Source organism: Xyrauchen texanus, chromosome 17, assembly GCF_025860055.1.
Source record: "Xyrauchen texanus isolate HMW12.3.18 chromosome 17, RBS_HiC_50CHRs, whole genome shotgun sequence".
NCBI classification, from domain to species: domain Eukaryota; kingdom Metazoa; phylum Chordata; class Actinopteri; order Cypriniformes; family Catostomidae; genus Xyrauchen; species Xyrauchen texanus.
In genome coordinates this window covers 35,400,983-35,421,025 of record NC_068292.1, presented here as the reverse complement: position 1 = coordinate 35,421,025, position 20,043 = coordinate 35,400,983, and the positions used below count along the sequence as shown (strand labels likewise).

The 20,043-nt window shown below is 35.9% G+C and overlaps 1 protein-coding gene across 2 annotated transcripts; it reads right to left on the bottom strand.

The window, feature by feature from the left end:
- Positions 1–1,430: 1,430 nt before the first annotated feature.
- LOC127658401 (palmitoyltransferase ZDHHC3-A-like) lies at positions 1,431–18,722 on the bottom strand. 2 transcript variants are annotated; one of them, XM_052147673.1, is made up of 7 exons: positions 18,574–18,722; positions 17,077–17,396; positions 14,789–14,913; positions 13,809–13,905; positions 13,107–13,188; positions 11,163–11,293; positions 1,431–2,805 (listed from the first exon to the last, which is right to left on the bottom strand). In XM_052147673.1, exons 2-7 carry the CDS (start codon positions 17,374–17,376, stop codon positions 2,593–2,595), a joined length of 948 nt encoding a protein of 315 aa, XP_052003633.1. In that variant the 5' UTR covers positions 17,377–17,396; positions 18,574–18,722; the 3' UTR covers positions 1,431–2,592. The 2 variants fall into 2 exon arrangements, with proteins under 2 accessions (XP_052003633.1, XP_052003634.1); XM_052147674.1 differs by lacking the exon at positions 1,431–2,805 and adding an exon at positions 2,821–5,292.
- Between the last annotated feature and the right edge of the window lie 1,321 nt (positions 18,723–20,043).

Below are 20,043 nucleotides of genomic sequence, written 5' to 3'. Positions count from 1 at the left end.
ATACATCACTAAATTTGAATCATTTAGTAGGAGTAATCATAGTTATAATGTTTTATGCAATCTATTTTCTAGGAATTCCTTGGATATGCGATCTTTGGAGAAACACATGTCGCATTATGGTGGATTGGTATCTTTTTTACCTTAACTGGACTTATTGTGTTGCATGGATCAACTTCTCAGGCAACGAAAATGTGGCTAAGAAAGATTAATAACAGAACAAACAGCAAACTATAGACCAAAAGACTAATGCAACAATGTCTTATCCGATGCTTGCAATCAAAAGAACAGCGATCAAGGCAAATAGTGTGAAAAGAACTCCAAACTGACTTAATTATTCTGATAATAATGATATATGCAGAACTGTATGATAGAATTATCAGTGCTAAATATATACTTATTTCCAATCAGGGATTGTTTTTAAACAATTTCTTCCAGTTTATCGTAAGGTGAAAAATGATACAACACAAATGTTAATAGAAAGCTTATAAATATGACTCACTTTGTGCCTACCGTCGTGCAAGGTCACATTTAAAGCATGCACATCCAAAATACAGTTAATCAATTAGATTAACTGTATGCTCAATTACAGTTGTTCAATTAGAATGAAAGATCACAAAAATATTAGCATGCTTTTTCTTCCAAAAGACACTTACAATATTTGTCACACCGCAATATTTTTTGGGAGCAACAGACATTTAATTCACTAGCTCTATACCCTGCCCCGATAGGTTTAAACAATTTCAATTACTGTACACTTCAGCAATTAAGGATTCATTAAGATTTGAATATTATTTGTACTCTTGTTTATAACTTTGAACTTAAAAGTGTTTATGGTACACATGTTTGTTTTTTGGAAGTTTACTTATCTGAAAAGCCTAGTCCTGGTTAATCTCTTTAACCTCTGAAGATAGATTTCATAAACACGTAGTCTCTCCATTTGTATTTTTAATCTCAGGTCTTACAAAGTATAAATAACGTTTTTCATAATTATAATAAATAATACTTGGTACATAGTCCAGTGACATTACTGGCATCCTTATAAAGAGAATTGTCTTGCTATTAATTTCTTTAAATGATAGCTAATAGAGAACAATTGTCTTGCAAATATCTTGAAATAAGGTCTTTGTGATGGAGCGCTGTAAACACGAATGTTTGATTTATTTTATTTTTTTATAAAATTGCTGCAAAAGGCATGTGTGCTTTTCTTTATTCATGTTTTTGAGTGTTAAATGTACTTGAGGTAACCACCAACTTCTATTGAACTTCTTAAAAGGACAAAATTATGTAGGCTTAATGAATTTGTTAATTAGTGCTATTTATAACCTTTTCCCTAGAAAAGGAAAAAGTAGCCACAAAACAGAAGTTATTGCATGACATACAACCTGTTACTTTGTGGATTCGGATCAGCATGTACAGCAATCCACCTGCCATATTTTTTATTTTATTTTTTTAAACAGCTATGGAAGACATTGTGGAAAAACAGCAAATTTATTTGTAGAAAGCTTGTAATTAAAAGTTGTGCAGCCATAACAAGGCAACAATTAAAAAATCCAAAACATGGACAACTGAAACATGCAATGGAAAGATGCACAGTTAGAATATGTAAAAATCCATAAACAATAAAAAAGAAAGACATGCCATTAGACGGTAAGACACCTAAAGATTATACTTGGGTGGTAAAAATCATATACCAAAGTTTCAGCTAGTTACAGAAAACACATAACAGGTCAACAAATGATGACCATATGTTAACGTTACATGTCAAATTCTGCATCTCAAGTTACCATGACTTTTTCTGGTTTTGTCTTGCCAGTCAACTTTAAAAAGTCTTTAGTGCATTAAATTTATTTACATTTACGCATTTGGCAGACGCTTTTATCCAAAGCGACTTACAGTGCACTTATTAGAGGGACAATCCCCCCAGAGCAACCTGGAGTTAAGTGCCTTGCTCAAGGACACAATGGTGGTGACTGTGGGGATCGAACCGACAACCCTCTGCTAACCAGTTATGAGCTTTAGGCCACTACACCACAACCACTAGTGCATCAGTGCCATGTTTCAGAGATGAGAGAAGAATCAGATCATGGTAGGTAAGATAAAGCATGTGGATAAACCAAATACCAACTAAAGACGTCATTGCTGCAGGAACAACTTTAGTGCATCATAAAAAGACGGCGAGCAGAAGATCAAGTTCTACACTTAAAAACAAATATACAATGTTTTCTTCTCTTTTGAAAATGAGTGAAATTTATTTTTGGTTGTTCATTCTGCTTTAAGGCACTTTGGTACAATATATAAAAGCCTCCAGTTTCCATAGATAGGTTAAAAACTACTCAAATCAAGTGTGGATTCAAATGTCCAGAATGACACTTTGCAAGTGTCAAAGTGTTAAAATTAAAGGGATAGTTCACGCAAAAATTACAATTCTCTCATCAGCATAATGGTGTTCCAATCCCATATTCCATGTGTTCCATGGATGAAAGTAAGTCAAATGGGTTTGGAATAACATAAGGGTGAGCAAACGATGACTGAATTTTTATTTTATTTGTTTTCGCATGAACCATCCCTTTAAGCAGCAAAAAACATTTTGATCTAATGCGATTCCAAAGGAATTTCAATCACGTCTTCCTCAATGATTTCCCCCTGGAACACAGGGATATGGGTCGAAGCATCCTTCTGGCATGTACAGTCTGTGAAAGGGCTCAACCAGGCAACAGAGAAGGGACCCCCAAATGCTGACGTCATAGCCTCCCAGGACATAATCTTCTGCCACGTTGGGTCTTCACGCTTCAACCGTTCGATGCCCTGCAAAAAATAAATATATAATGATAAAATTCATCAATTGATAGGGAACATCCACAATGGCACATTACCAACTTAAATTTCATTGATTGAACTGAAAATACAAATGCAAATGGTGACTACAGTAAAGAGGGGGATGGGAAAGGATTTTGTTTAATTCATGCATCGTAGTGCTGCTAGAGTTTAATAATTTATGAGAGAGATAACTCAACAGGAAGTAATGGTTTACGGTCACTTTATGGCATAAATAATAAACATTTAAAAAAACTAAATGCATGCAGCATGCTTTCTCGTTCCTAAAGAAATGTCTATAATAAAATAATAAATAAAAAGTAGCAAACCATTTCAAATAGCATGCGTTCAGGCAATAAGAACATAGGCTGTGTTGGAACTGGTTTTATACTGACAGCGATCAAAGCTTACCTCTATATCACACCAATCAAACAGTGACATCAGGCCTAAATATGTTTTATGAATTAAATATTAAATATGATTAGAGGCTTTTTTTTTTCTCTCCATTCATTTTAAGTCTCATAAAAGATACAAAATGTAGATAGAAAGAATCCTTGGAAATTACTGAGCAACAGAACCATTCATAAAACAATACACATATAAGAGATGGAAAAATATTCAGGGCAAAAAGTAGTGACAGAGGAAGAGGAAGTAGGGAGGAAGATACAAACCAAGCACATTTTTTAAATATTTGGACCTCTTGAGAGATTACAACACAGTTATTGTGCAATGTAAATGCTGTTTTTATCTTGGTTTTGCTGTAATTCCTTCTTCAAAGCAAAGAAATTGAATGCTAAACAATGCTGTGGTGATATGGTGGAATCCTAAAGGACTAATGACTGTTTCAACATCCAAGGTTTTTAGGTTTTTAATTAGCAATTTTCAAAGAACAAAAGGATTGTCTTTTTCATACACACTTAAAAGTTACGCATATTTCATTTCATTCATCATAACAAAAATGCATATTAATAAAATGTAAAATATATGCAATTAACCAAAACAATAGCAACAATGGTTGACCAATGAACTACCCAAAACACAATTTGTATCGGTTATGTACAAACTCAGTGAAGATACAGAATATTTCAATAACAAGTCTTTTTCTTCTCCAGCCATTCTTCAAACCTAGTGTACTGAAACACAGGAAGTAAACCAACTCTTAAATAAATAATAAATGCCTTGATAACCTAACCATTTTTCTGCAATAGGTAAATAGAACTGAACAAAGAGCTTCTAATTGGTAAAATAGCTATTTTCACTTAAAATTGTGTATAATTGCCCATAATATCTCAAAGCACATTCTTTAAATTTGTAAGACAATTACTGATTTTCAATTACTGACAATTGCAATGTTATTATTGTGTGCAAATTATCTGATAATATCAAGTTAATGTATATCTACTAATAATATCTGCTACATGCATTTATTTCTAATCCAAAAAACAATGTGTTAAATATGTGTCTTCATCATATTTTTCAAAGTATTTTCTATGATTCTATGAATCATAGAAAATAATTTAATCAAATTGAACCTTTGTCATCAAATTTCAGATTTCGTGATGTATAATTTTAGTCTTAATAGAATCTATTTGTTTCTAATTAAGATTGCCATATTGTTTATACTGTACTATTATGTTTACACTAATAATAAAAAAGATACATTTTGATTTATGCATTTCAAATTTCCTAACAAAATTATATCAAATTGAATTGAGTAATCTTTAAGAGAATAATAATAATAAACTAAATATTTTGCTGAAAATTACACCAATCGATTTTCAATAGAAATCCATAAACTGAAGTGTAGAGCCCAAGTTAATAGATCCATATTAAACATCTCTTGTATCTGTGTGCGTAATATACAATTTTAGCGAACAGTTATCAGTGCTCTTTTTAACCAGGAAAGATTTTACATTTAAAAATAGGTAAGAAGAATTAAAAGAAAGTTTATAAGTACTCTCAGCAAGAAGGCCATAATTGAAAAGTCTAGCAACATTGTGAAGAGATTACAGTAGTAATCACATTAGCATACATTGGCTTCTAAAATCTCAACATCACTCATCTTCATTTTAGTATAGCCAGGCAGAGATGCGTCTGATTGAGACACGTTAAATGTACAGCTTCCACTTTCTGTTAAATGAAATTGAACGGAGGCAAGGTAATTGGATGAGCAATGATTTGTTCCCCAAAAAAATGATAAATATGATTTAGCCTCACTGGTGAGCAGAGTCAAGTTTAGAATACAAAAAAAACGTTGATGCGATAGATTATAAGGGCAGTAGAAGTGCCCTCCAGGATCTACTTTAAAGCTTCCTGAGCTCAGACCACATACTGGTAGAGGTCAGCTTTCCCGTGGTCGGGTGTGGAAAACGGGCTCAACCATGCTATTGAGAAGGGGTGTCCAAATACCGCCTTCATGTTCATCCATTTAGTTTTTTTAGCCCATCTTCTCTCTTCCTTTTTCAACTGCTCTATGCCCTAAAAACAAGAGATAACCGACAATTCAGAGTGTGTGAATATTGCAAAATAAAAAGAGGAAAATTAAAGAACAACTGACCCATTCCATAAAAAAAAAGAGATTTAAGTTCATTACATCCTCAAAGAGACACACAATTTAATATCATGAACATTTCTGAAGCCTTCAAAAGGGGGTTACTACCATTCACTACCATTTCATACCAATGTGTCCTCGCAAGTGTAGTTCAGAGCAAATAACAAGAGAAAGTGCAATTATCTGACATCAATCTCAAAAAACTAAACAAAAACAAATACATTGCTGTATAATAAATACAGTACAAGGCAAAAGTTTGGACACACTTAACTGAATGTATATTTCTTAAGCTCTTAAAGGTGCATGCAGTCATTTTTTCCTTATAAAAAAAGTATTTCTCCTGAAGAAATGAATTGTAATTTTGAAACATATGTTTAAAATTGTGACCACTCACATGAGATGAAGGCAGCAGTTATATCAGTAACCTTATGAAAAGCGGTTTTATTCTACATGGGAAGGGTCCCCTAATGGGAGCCGTCATGTTAGGGATCACATGACCAGCCGAATACTATTTGCTTTATCTCAGATAACAGCCCAGTTACTGGACACTTTCACCAAATTCATTTTAGGTAAGCAGTCCATTTTGTGGCCATCTTTGGAAAAATTGAACAAAATGCAATTTAACAGCATTGTCTAGCTTATGAGCTTACACGTTCTCAAGTTGGCGATGTCTATATCCAAAAGGTGATTGGCTCTTTTACCTGTATGGTGGGACTTTTCTAAATCCGTTGACCATTCCAACTTTTTCCAATTTATTTTAATAGAAGCCTCTGCTAACACTCATGGATTAAATTAATCATGGAAACACAGTCAGTAGTGAATTTCTACAATGGCATCTTCAACTGAAAGCTACTGATTTTGAATGATGCTGCATCCAGTCCCCTAGATATCAGTGTAAGTCCATGACAACATGAGCAAAAACTTTGTGCACCTTTAAAGACCTTTTAATGTACACGCATATGCTAGAATGCTTAAAATTATTTTTGTAGGCAAATTTAAATAGCACTCATGTATAAATTTCTATATAAAAATGAAATTACAAATAAATTCGTTTTTCTTTTTATGGATGTTTGACAGGATAGTGAAGAAAAAGCAGCCAACAGTTGCCCAGTATACATAGGCACTCCAATATGGTTTAAAAAACAAGATTCACATTTTCATTTAAACATTTCCATTATGTTTTTCATATTTTTGATGACTTTACTATTATAAAATATATTCAAGGCAATAGTGGACACAGTACAGACCACTTATCTTATAAATAAAGGGATGTGTCAAATAGCATCCTTGTCATGATGGGTGTTTTTCAGGCAAGCAGTTCACAAGACCATGTGTAAGTACTTGGCCCAGAGCAATGGATCAGTTATATAACAGATGTTGAACTTTACATCAGGCATCACTACAGTATGTACAGTACATGTTGCTGCAACCTAGTCTCATAAAATTTGCATTACAATAACAAAATTTTTGCAAACTGACTTTTATGTGCCGTGTTCAATGTTTCCTCAAAGTTTCCTAGTAAAATTAGCCTAACAACAGACGCACTACAACAAATGTGCGTTTTATTCACTTTCACACAAATCACAACTACACTGGCTGATTATGGCTTTATAAACACTTGCTTTTCACAAGTTATGCTATGCTACTCGATCTACACCATGCTATCGTTCAGGTAGAACTACCCCGATTAAAGAAAATTTAACCATAGTACAATGATCAAATTCATGCTCTCAAGAGTGCAGCTCGGAAAATGGAGCGCAAGTGTAATGATAAAAAATTAGACGTATTTAACGGTGCATAGAAGGATAGTCTGTAGCTGTAGGTGTTTATTCAGTACAGTGGCAAAATTGGTTAGGAATAAAGCTTTGACTGAACCAGATATTCCGTTGCAGCACAACAGAAATGACTTCATGTATTTCTTTACTGATAAAAATTTAAATCATCAGAAATAAAATTGGAATTATGCAATCGTCTGTCACAGTACCTCAGAAAACAGTGTCTCATAATTTTCCTTACAGGCAATTTCAATCTTTCGCTTCATAGGTCATGAAGAGCTAACAAAACTTATTTGAACATCAAAAGCCACAACATGTATGTTAGATCCAATTCAAACTAAGCTCTTAAAAGAGGTATTCCCTGTAATCTCAGAACCTCTTCTTAATATTATTAACTCCTTGCTATCTTTAGGACATTCTGCAAGAAACTTTAAAATGGCAGTTAACTGCTTATTAAGAAGCTACAGCTTGAACCTGGAGAATTGGCTAATTATAGACCGATTTCAAATCTCCAGTTTATGTTGAAAATACTAGAAAAGGTATGGTCATGTTCATTTCTACAGAGAAATAGTATATATGAATTATTACATTCAGGATTTAGGCCCCATCACAGTACAAAGACTACAGAGTTACAAATGATTGCTCATCATTTGATTGCAGCTGCATTTCTCTTCTAGTGCATTTAGATATTTGTTCTGCCTCCGACACCATAGACAACGACATTCACTTGAATAGGCTTCAGAAACAAAAGACAAGGAAAGCACCCAACATCTAAAATTCTGTTCTGACCAGCTGGCCCCCATCTTCACACAGATCTTCAACAGATCACTGGAGCAGTGTGAAGTTCCTTGCTGATTCAAATGCTCCACTATCATCCCTGTCCCAAAGAAACCCAAGATCAAAGATTTACTATAGACCCGTCGCTCTGACGTCTCTGGTCATGAAGTAATTTGAGAGACTGGTGTTGGCCCACCTAAGGGACATCATTTGACCCTTTCTGAATCCCCTTCTATTTGCTTATAGTGCAAACAGGTCTGTGGACGATGCAGTCAACATGGAATTGCATCATATCCTGCAAACTTCTGGACAGACCAGGGACATATGAAAGGATCCTTTTTGTGGACTTCAGTTCAGCTTTCAACACCATCATCCCAGCTTTCCAATGGAATAAATTAACTCAGCTCTCTGTTCCCATATCTATTTGTCAGCTTTCACCAGCTTTCTGACAGACAGACAGACAGACAGCAGCTAATGAGACTGGGGAAAATTCACTTCCAGCACATATCCAATCAGCACTAGTGCCCCCCCCCAGGGATGTGTGCTCTCCCCACTACTCTTCTACCTGTTTACAAACAACTGCACCGTCAAGGACTCCTCTGTCAAGCTCTGAAGTTTGCAGATGACACTACTGTCAGGTGGTAGAGCGGGTTGGCCACTAATCGCAGGGTTGGCAGTTCGATGCCGAAGTGTCCTTGGGCAAGACACTGAACCCCAAGTTGCTCGCAATGGCAGACTAGCTCCTTACATGACAGCTTTGCCATCATTGGTGTGTGAGTGTGTTGAATGGGTGAATGAGTCACAGTGTAAAGCGCTTTGTAAACAGCTAAGGTTAAAAAGTGCTATATAAGTGCAGACCATTTACTAGATTATTGTAATGCATTACTGGGAGGATGTTCAGCAAGTTAAATAAATAAACTTCAACTGGTTCAAAATGCAGCAGCCAGAGTTCTGACTAGAACCAAGAAATATAATCATAATAGCTCCATTTTATCAATGTTACATTGCAGCCAGTGCCAGCCAGATATCACTTCAGTCTATTGCGATGGACTTCAGGGGATGAAATGATGCCAACTCCAAACATAAGACATGGGATACTTCATATGCCACTGCCTATGACTTAGGACAGACCTTACCGAAATGACCTGCCGGTTGAACTGCAATGCACCGCACTGATCCCTGCCTGCATCACCTTGGTCTAATGATGGACTACATTCTTATAATGGAATACATAGACTAGCAGTTAATTGCCAACAAAAGCCTTCATCAGCCAACAAACAAAGGACAATGCAAATAGTTCATACAAAATCTTTGTTTAAACACTGTCCCTTAACACTTACTTAGTTTACTAATTTTAAACCATGACTTGCACTGCACAAAAAATAACTAATATTGGCATCATATTCATGCTATTTAGCAAGAGGGGAACTGGCCCCCACAATGAGCCTGGTTTCTCCCAAGGTTATTTTTCTCCTTTAACCAACATCTAATGGAGTTTTGTTTTTCTTGCCACAGTCACCTTCGGCGTGCTCACTAATTATTTATTTTTATACACTATTTACAATCATATTTAATTAAACTACAAAATGATGACTCAAAGACTTTATAATAGATATTACAGTTTAATTTTCTGTTAATGCAAGATTTTCTGTAAAGCTGCTTTGAAATGATGTGTGTTGTGAAAAGCACTATACAAATAAAAATGACTTTACTTGACTTTTACTCAAACGCATCATTTGAAAAACAATATATGGTAAAGCTAATTTTACAGACCCACCTACATTTATATACTTATTCCAATATACTTATTATTATTGCTTTTCATGTCGCATTTGCTTTTAGGACACTATCGGTTAGGGTTAGGCATTGGTTAAGAGTAAGGATGTCTGTTTTGTTTACCTCTCCTTTGCTTTTAGAACACTTCTAGTTAGGTTTAGGTTAATGTTTTAGGTATGTTTTACTCTTTAAAACCTCCATCTAATATCATCTTAAAACCTTGTCTGATTACTACATCATTTTACTCGCTTTTGGTGCCCCCCGCTGGACATTTCAGTGGGAAAGTGCAGACAAACATGTAATTGTATTGCAAAAATGTTGCCACATCATGTTGTTTAAGAGATCAGGATGTTTTAATGATAACTAGGCATGAAAGGAATCTGCATCCCCAGATTTACATAAAATTGAAATATACATCCCTCACCTTTTGTGTGATCATAAATTAGTTTTTTGCAATGACATTTTGAAAGTGTTGGTGCTTTTTCATCACTGAATATTTTTTTCATCAACACATTATACACTATTAAAATCTAGTAAACATAATTCCACATATTTTCCTTTACAATGGGCCTTATTCACAAAACATGAGCCGAATTTTTTTTGTAAATGTATAAATTCATTTATGCAAAGTTACATAATGGTTTTTACAAACGATTTACACAATTTGTTCTGCTTGTTTTTTTTTTTTTAAAGCCAAAATAAGTGCAAGAAAGTGTGCAGATTCAATGCAGGCTATCACCATGTCCTAACTAGATGGGATATGACAAGATTCCAGCAACAAACTATTTATCGGTCCACACTTAACGTGATAATTCAAGGCCAATCAGAAGATAATTGATGTTTAACCTATTTTAATGAGGAGCAGGATTTTGGAACAGCATAATGTCGCAAAAACCAAGCGTTCGAAAGTATGGCTGTTTGTCAATGCTGCAAGAAATGACATGTTACCTTCTAAGAATTAACTCGGAAGGACAGGTGGACTTAGAACATATCTGCGTATTGTATCAAGTTTTGACATATCTATTTTTTTTCAGAGGTGGATGATGACGTGGAACGAGTCCACAAAAATATAAGAACGCATAAGAATGCACATTGAGAAACAGCCTATTTCATGTGACTCTTACAGTTAGTTAGGACAAAATTGTTATTAACAAGGAGGAGATGACTTGTATTGTGTGTTGCTTTATCACGTCATGTCTGGTTAGCTCACGGTGTAAATATAACTAGACACCAAAGTAAGTGCCAAAAAAAACAGTGCAGATGTATGCGTTTGCCCCGTTATTAGATATGCAACAACCAATTTTACTTGTTGCATACAAGTTACATCATAGTTTCAACAGGATCATGGCATTTTGGTTGAAACTACTCTAAACCATACTCTAACTTTAAAAAACTATGAAGATCAGATGCTGGTCACAACAGCTTCCACCACCATGTCCATTCACTGCAGAAACGAAGCAGTCTCTTACCGTTTCATCTGTGCAGATAGAGTGGATTTGGGTGCCAAACATCACAGAGGTGAAGATGAGGAAGAGGAGGCCCTCAAAGCACAGGAGGATGAGGAGAATTACAGTGGCTGGTGGGGAGAATGTACTGCACTCTGGGGTCAGGAGGGGAGAGAGAGAGAACACATACACACAGCCTTAAAATATGCAATAGTGCAGTGGTTCCCAAACTTTTTACAGTGGCGTACCCCTTCAAACACTCAACATTCATACTCTCTAACGCATGAGATAAAATTCACACAAGGTCGTTTGAAAATATGTCTGTTTAACACAATTATCTTGGTAAAACAACTCCCTTAAATTAAACATGTTATATTTTTACATGTTTTGTACATGTTATATTAATCATATACTTATACTGAATAAAGGGCTTATCGATTGAGATGGGAATGCTATATATGATATAACTGCATAATTGAAAACTCCCCCCCTCAAGAATAGCGTTCGGTTCTGTGCCAGAAATTGCGCATCATTGCAGTTACGGCATTGCCGGCCAACTTTGAGCATTGAGGGTAAGTATCTGTGCAGTTGCGCGGTCAGCTCAAGGTGCTTTTTTATGTCACATCTGACACTTTTGGCAAGGTTGAGCACATTTGCTGAACATCATGCAACAATGTAAAAACAGGTCTCTAGAGTGCGAGCAAATGTGATTGAAAATTACTGCGTGTGAATGTGGAAATTATTTGGTGCTGCTGAATGTCTGAAACCTGTCATCAAAGTTTATGAACATATACCATCAGAATAAAAACTCCCTATGCATCTAACCTTAAATACAAATTATGTTTTAAACTGCGAAAAAAAACTAAACTAAACTAAAATCGTGGATGACTGACAGGTGCGAGTCTGATAAAACAGTGAAGTATTTAACTTGCTATTACTAAGCTACATCACCTAGCACTGAATGGGCTGGCGAAAGAAGATACTTATGTGATGCATGAGTAAATGCATTTTTTTTTAACTGCAAAAGATAGGGTTATATCATAGTATATTTTTCTGACCTTTATGACACAACCAGTTTGGAGTTTCTACACTAGAGGGCACACAAAATATTAATAAATATTATAATTTTTGCCATTGAGAAATACATGAACTGGGTTTGAATGTTATTTTAGACTGTGATGAAATTTAAAGAACAGTAAATCTCCGAATTGTACTCGCGTACCCCCATTGTCACCTCAGTTTGGGAAACACTGACACTGGCTCCAGCAGGACACAGCATGGTTCCAACAATCTACTGACACAGGTATGAATTCACGGGATGCAGGTTAATTTTGTCCATGTTAAATTACTTGTAACTGAATTAACTTATTGGAGGAAAGGTTTCAGAAGAAGAGGGATTGCAGGTATGAATATCTGGCAACACAGTATCTGTATTTGCATATGCAAATGAGAACACTATTTAGAAAGCTTCTTCAGCTGATGTTCAGAACACCAGCACATTGACTGCAAGAGGTTTGATCTTTGAAATCAAGCTTGGTTTGCGATATGCCATTGACCCGTTTGAAAAGACTACGGCACACATGCAAATTATTACGTGGTTCATTTCACTGGCTTATTCGATTGTCATTTATAGAAGGTAGGGCTTTCAAATGTACATTAACCACCTCCACCCTGTATATGTATATTAATCAACAACACTATCATGACTAATCACAAGCTGATTTACATTTGTGGAAGAAAATAAAACCTTTTTATGGAAAACAGAATAAGTCAGTTAGTCAAATTCTTCAAATTTTTATGTCAAATCATGAAAACACTCCCTCACCCTATAGGTATAAAGATTGCATGTAGTTCCCCAGCAGATAACTTTCTAAATTGCATGCTTGCCTTCTGACCCCAACGTCTAGAGATCACGGGGTCAAGTTATCTGTCTATCTAACAATAACAAATGCTTACTTAATCACTTACTTGTCCAGTCATCTTCAAAGCAGTAGAGAAAATGAAAGACCATCATGACCAAGGTATGCAGAGAGATCAGACAAATGTACATCTGGAAAACAATGAAATCACAACCAGCATTAGATGTTTATTAGTTAGTTTAGGTTTCAAATAACCGAGATGAAACAATAATAATATGAAATTACATTGGGTATTTATTATATTTAACAATTAAATCATTCACATGTATTAATATTTCATTAATTATAAAGCATTCATTAATATTGTAATTAATTAATAAAATAATTATCCATAACTAATACAAAATGTATTATTAATACAACTCTGATTGATGATTGACTGGTGATTTCTTATCATCAAATCATGCACAGTCCAGGATCAGTATGACTAAGAGCATTGCAAATAATGCATTTTGAAAGCACTTAATGGGATAGTTCTTGAGTCATATGGATTATTTTTATTATGGCTATACATATGCTTTTTGGAACGTCAAAAATTTGGCACCCATTCACTTGCATTGTATAGACCTAGAGAGCTGAATTTTTCTTCATTTGTATTCTGCAGAAGAAAGAAAGTCATACACATCTAGGATAAGGGTGAGAAATGATGACTATTCCATTAAGACACTTGGGCCAACATTACGGTTAACACGCATTACTATTTTTATGGTATTTTCAGCAGTGTATGTAATGTGAACCTCATAGTACTTACTGTGAAAAGCACAAAGTACTTCTGGTTATTTTCCCCGACACAATTGTTTACCCATGGGCAATGATGGTCCATCTTCCGGATACAGCGCTTACAGACACTGTTGTTTGAACAGAAGGGAGGGGAAAGGAAAGAGATGAGACATCAAACAAGTCAGTTAAACATTGCCAAATAATCGAAGGTAGCTGAGCTCAAACACAAGAGTAAATTCTGACTAAAATGTGCAAATGAAATTGAATCACCCTCATGCTATTCCAGTTGGGTGACTTTCTTTCTTCTGCTGAACACAAAAAAAGATTTTAGAAGAATATCTCAGCTCTGTAGGTTCATACATACAAGTGAATGGTGATGAAAACATAGAATTTTTAAAATGTTGAAATTTGAAAAAATAATTGATTGCTCCAAAAAGCACATTAAGGCAGCATAAATGTAATCCATATGACTCCAGTTGTTTAATCCATGTCTTCTGAAGTGATTAAATCTATTTTGGGTGAGGACATCAGCAGTCTCCTTAGTGATCGTGAATTCAAGCTTGATTACACTTCCTAGCGCCATCTAACTCCATTGCCATTTAGCATGCATCAAACACAAGGAAGTGTAATCGAATTTCAAATCATGATTGTACCTAGAGATTACAATTGAGATTACAAAAGATGTACAGTGAAAAAGCAGCTACATTTTGGTTTATTCTCACCCAAAACCGATTAGATCACTTTAGAGGACATAAAAAAAAATTGGTCACAATTCACTTGCATTGTTTGGACCTGTAGAGCGGAGATATTCTTCTTAAAATCTACGTTTGTGTTCTGCAGAAGAAAGAAAGTCATACACATGACGGCATGATGGTGAGTAAATGATGAGAGAATTTACATTTTTGGGTGAACTATTCCTTTAATGCTGCATGCAAAAAATGCCCTTTACATTAATATGACTAAAATGAATAGATATGCTGTCGTTATAATGCCCATATGCTCCCATCTCACCTGCAGTGGTGAGCTCTATCTGGCTTAATACTGCAGCACTTGGGACATTTGTAAACCACCTGGCCTGGCTTCAGCTGCAAGCTCTCGATGTACTCCTTAGTGGCATTTCCCTTTGGCACAGCTCCCTAAGAAAGCACCAAACTTCAGCAACCTTCAAGTACCGCTATGGATGACATTTATCAGTCCCACCAGGATTTCGCGGCACTTTTTCCTGATTTTTGTGGCCCAAAATGACTAAATTTGCTGCGGCTTTTCTCAAATTTTGCGATGAAATATGCGTTATTTTGCAGTGAAAACTCACAAATCATCATTATATACCTCTGTAATTGTGTTAATTACATTGTAAATCCAATTACATGAAAATATTTTAGTGCACAATAACTTTTTATGCAGTTAGCAAGCAAAACAAAAACATAATTGAACATAAAAATACCATATATCTAGGTGAAACCTGACAAACAATTTGAGTTCATATACTTGAGCATTATGTATAAATGTAAAATCCACAAATGTTTCGGATTTTTTATTTTTGTATGAAAAATAAAATATTTTTTGTCATATTTTGAAATATATGTTGCATACAGTCAGGTCCATAAATATTGGGAGGCCAGATTAGAGTTTGCCAAACAACATCTAAAAAAGCCTTCACAGTTCTGGAACAACATCCTATGGACAGATGAGACAAAGATCAACTTGTACCAGAGTGATGGGAAGAGAAGTGTATGGAGAAGGAACTGCTCATGATCCACAGCATACCACCTCATCAGTGAAGCATGGTGGTGGTAGTGTCATGGCGTGGGCATGTATGGCTGCCAATGGAACTGGTTCTCTTGTATTTATTGATGATGTGACTCCTGACAAAAGCAGCAGGATGAATTCTGAAGTGTTTCGGGCAATATTATCTGCTCACATTCAGCCAAATGCTTCAGAACTCATTGGACGGCGCTTCACAGTACAGATGGACAATGACCCGAAGCATACTGCAAAAGCAACCAAAGAGTTTTTTAAGGGAAATAAGTGGAATGTTATGCAATGGCCAAGTCAATCACCTGACCTGAATCCGATTGAGCATACATTTCACTTGCTGAAGACAAAACTGAAGGAAAAATGCCCCAAGAACAAGCAGGAACTGAAGACAGTTGCAGTAGAGGCCTGGCAGAGCATCACCAGGGATGAAACCTAGCGTCTGGTGATGTCTATGCGTTCCAGACTTCAGGCTGTAATTGACTGCAAAGGATTTGCAACCAAGTATTAAAAAGTGAAAGTTTGATTTAAGATTGTTAATCTGTCCCATTACTTTTGGTCCCTTAAAAAGTGGGAGGCACATATACAAACTGTTGTAATTCCTACACCATTCACCTGATTTGGATGTAAATACCCTCAAATTAAAGCTGAAAGTCTGCAGTTAAAGCACATCTTGTTCGTTTCATTTCAAATCCATTGTGGTGGTGTATAGAGCCAAAAAGATTAGAATTGTGTCGATGTCCCAATATTTATGGACCTGACTGTATATGTACATGAGTGACCTTTTAATTTTAGTTAAACACATTTATGAACATTTATTATCAGCATATAGACATATTGCTATATTCAGATTCATACTGTATTAAGCACTTAAAAATCGAATCCCATTTTACTACACAACTAACGGGGATTTTAAGTGAATGTTGGTATTATTTGTATAAACCTGGGTTTTTGTGTCTCTTTAACAGCACGCAGGGTGAAGATTAAACACTAGCTGGGACGTATGTGGCATGTGTGCTGTCTCAGATGCCGCAAAAGTTTAGACAAGGATTTTGATAGTGATCGCACAACGTGGAGGAGAGGCGGAGACGCTTACACTGTTACTATGGAGATGATACAATGGCAGCTGTGCATTTGGATATGTTGAGACTGCGTCAAGCTGTTCAAACATGCATTTTACCGCTATCAAACATGAAGGAAAGTGATGGGATTGCCTCAGATTAAATTGTTTTGCAGAAAATTTGCAGAAATTGAAAAAAATTGCAAGCTACTGCAAATAATGCGGAGATTGGTTGAATTTGCGTGAATTCTTGTGATCGCAAAATCATGGAGGGACTGAGTTGTTCCAAAGACAGTCACTTCCATGGAACACAAAGGGAGAGTTTAGGTAGAATGTTATCCTCAGTCACCATTTACTTTCATTGCACCTTTATGCCATTCAATGAAAGTGAATGGTGACTAAGGAATGACAGGGTGATTAAATGATGAAAGAATTCAAATTTTTGGGGTGAACAATCACTTTAAATATAATGGGAAAATCCTACCGGGTCATTGCACATGGCCCTGAAATGAGATGCCAAGGCGAGGAAGGCCAAGCTATTGAACAAGGTGCCGTTCACCAGGCTGTAGGTCAAGTTCTTTGATGGGATCAGCATGACAAACAGCACGACAAACTCGGCAAAGAAGACGAGAAGCCAGGTGATAATTGCACAAATGATGCCACAGGCATCTCGGATGAACCACATGTTGTTCGGTTGCTCATGACAAGGAGGAAGCCACTGTGTGGGCTGCACGCCACTGGCCTGCCTTTCAACGTCCCTAAAGCGTGGCACTGGACTTCTCATCCTAACACAAAGATCCCATCCTGTGGAGGTTGGGTGGGGGGATAGAGATAGAGATTGACAAAACTGCCAAAACACTTATAAAAATCCTCACAGTGGCTGAGTTTGAAATGGCTTACCCCTCTTCATATTTCTGCCTTAGACAGATATGTCAGTAGTAGTTAGAGGGGGTTTTGCCCAGGCCGCCATACAAGCTAGAACCGCTACTGGTTCACCCAAAAATGTAAATTCATCTCATGTCAACTCATAATTTTCGCACCCTTATGTCATCCCAAATGTGTATGACTTTCTTTCATCTGCTGAACTCAAAGATTTGTAAAAGAATATTTCGGCTCTGTAGGTCCATACAATGCAAGTGAATGGGTGCCAAAATTCTGACACTCCAAATATCACACAAGTCAGCATAAAAGCAGTCATACAACTCCAAAGGTTAAATCAATATCTTCAGAAGCAATATGATAGGTGTATGTGAGAAACAGATAATTTTTACATGCTTCTTCTTGTATTTCTGTTGATTCAAATTCTTCATGCATATCGCCCCCTACTGGACAGGGAGAATAATTTCAAGCTAAAAGGGATTTAAATATTTATCTGTTTCTCACCCACACCTATCATATCACTTCCTACAGAGCTGAAATGTTCTTTTAAAAATCATAATTTGTGTTCTGCAGAAGAAAGAAAGTCATAAACATCTGGGATGGCATGAGGGTGAGTAAACAATGAGATAATCTTTGGGTAAACTATCCCTTTAAGCAGAACCAACAATGTCAGTAGAGGACACTGACCAGTATCGTTCCTACTTTTTGGCCCACAAAATTAATACTACATCCAACATGTATGCCTACTGATGAAATTCCTATGCCCTCTGGTCCATAGTGAGCTGTTTCCACACAGTCGGGCATTGTTTCAGAGTGCTAAGCATTATTCAGCAAATAACCAAGACATCCTTTTGTTGTGAGATGTTTAATAATGATCCACCTCACCAAAAAACTCAGGGTCTGGTTTAACAGGTCAAAGCAGCACAGAAGCAACACACAGTAGCACAAATTACGCAGTGGCTTTTAATATCATAAAACATTATTGAATAGAAAGTGCATGGATTAACATTACATAATGTTTGTTTATTAAAGAACACTGAATTTGATAGGTCAGCTATGTAGTATAGGAAACTGCGCTACCTGGCCATGGCGATATACTCACATTTTTGGCGACATCGGTGCCTCTCACGTTTGTTCTCCAAACCCAGGCAGAGATGATCAAATAGTTCATTGATCACTCTAACTGAGGAGGTTGGTATTTTAATATACATCACAATTTACCCGATCATTGGCTAAGGCTGTTGAATACGCAGCATTTTCGTACGTTGCCAGCTCCTCCCTTGAGTGACACTTGAGAAACTGATATGGCCGCACCTCCCTTTCATTAAAGGCGCAGCCGGGATCACTTCTAGAAAATCAATTATTGTGCGGCTTATTTTGCGAGCTTATTGCTGAATTATATGGTACATATAATTCAGCATCAAGGGGGAGCTTGTCGTCTCAGAAAGCAGAATCTCCCATTCAGTCGCATTCAAATTTCCGGATGTTTACCTCGTACTGGAGATATTTTTTTCACTTAAAAGGTATAATCGTTTAAACATTTTAATTCCACCGATTTTAACTGGAATACAAATGGAAGTCCGCTCCGTTTTGTGTCAAATTACTAATAAAAAATGCCAGTGTCGTGTAATCACAAACGACTGTGATTGGTCCGTCTTGGCACGCGCTGAGAAGAATAACAGATTCCGCGTGACATCACTTTTTCCCGCGCCACTTCGCTAGGTGCAAACATCTGTATGTTGACACTGGGAAAATTTAATAACTGGTAGTTATATAATACAGAGTAAGAATGCAATGTACGAAAATTATTATTTTGATCGATCCAGGGTTCAGTACCACCTCAGCCAGACTATTGTGCCCCCTCTGTCAAGTCTAATTGTGAGAACAGTGGTACTACCTTTTGATTAATTTATATATATTTTTGTTTTTGTGTTTTCTTTTGTTAATGAATATAAGTGAAGTTGTCTTAAACATTATAAAATTCACAAGAATTTTATCCATTAAAACAAACAAAATTTATAACAAAATTCCATCAAATTAATTAAGTTTTATAAAAAATAATAATAAAAAAAACAATAATCGTTTTATTAATTTAATTTGGTTTAAGATTACTCAATTAAATTTCATGGAATCCGAAATGTGTAAATCTGAAATATAGGCAAGTTTTTGGAGTGTGCTCTCCAAAGGATCGTTTGAACAGGCATTTTTAAACCAACTTTTTTGGAGGGTGAAACGTAATTCTCAGCAACATTAAATATTATGGTAAAGTTGCAAATCTGTGCCCCCTTCGAAATTTCAAAAGCCCCCTTGGGAAAATGATCCTGGCTCCAACTCTGCTTACAATATCTTCAATGGCATGCACTGTATAAAGCTCCTGGTTCATATCTAATTTTCAACAAATCATGTTTTCTGAAGTTCTTTTTTTTTTTTCTACTAAAGTTTTTGGGAAAGATTAGAGTATATGTTTTGTCAGCTGAACAATTTAAAACTATAGAAACATCAGTACAAGTACAACCTATTAAAGAGAATTGTTGGTATTCCCATTAAACTTTAAAGATACCACTACTGTGAA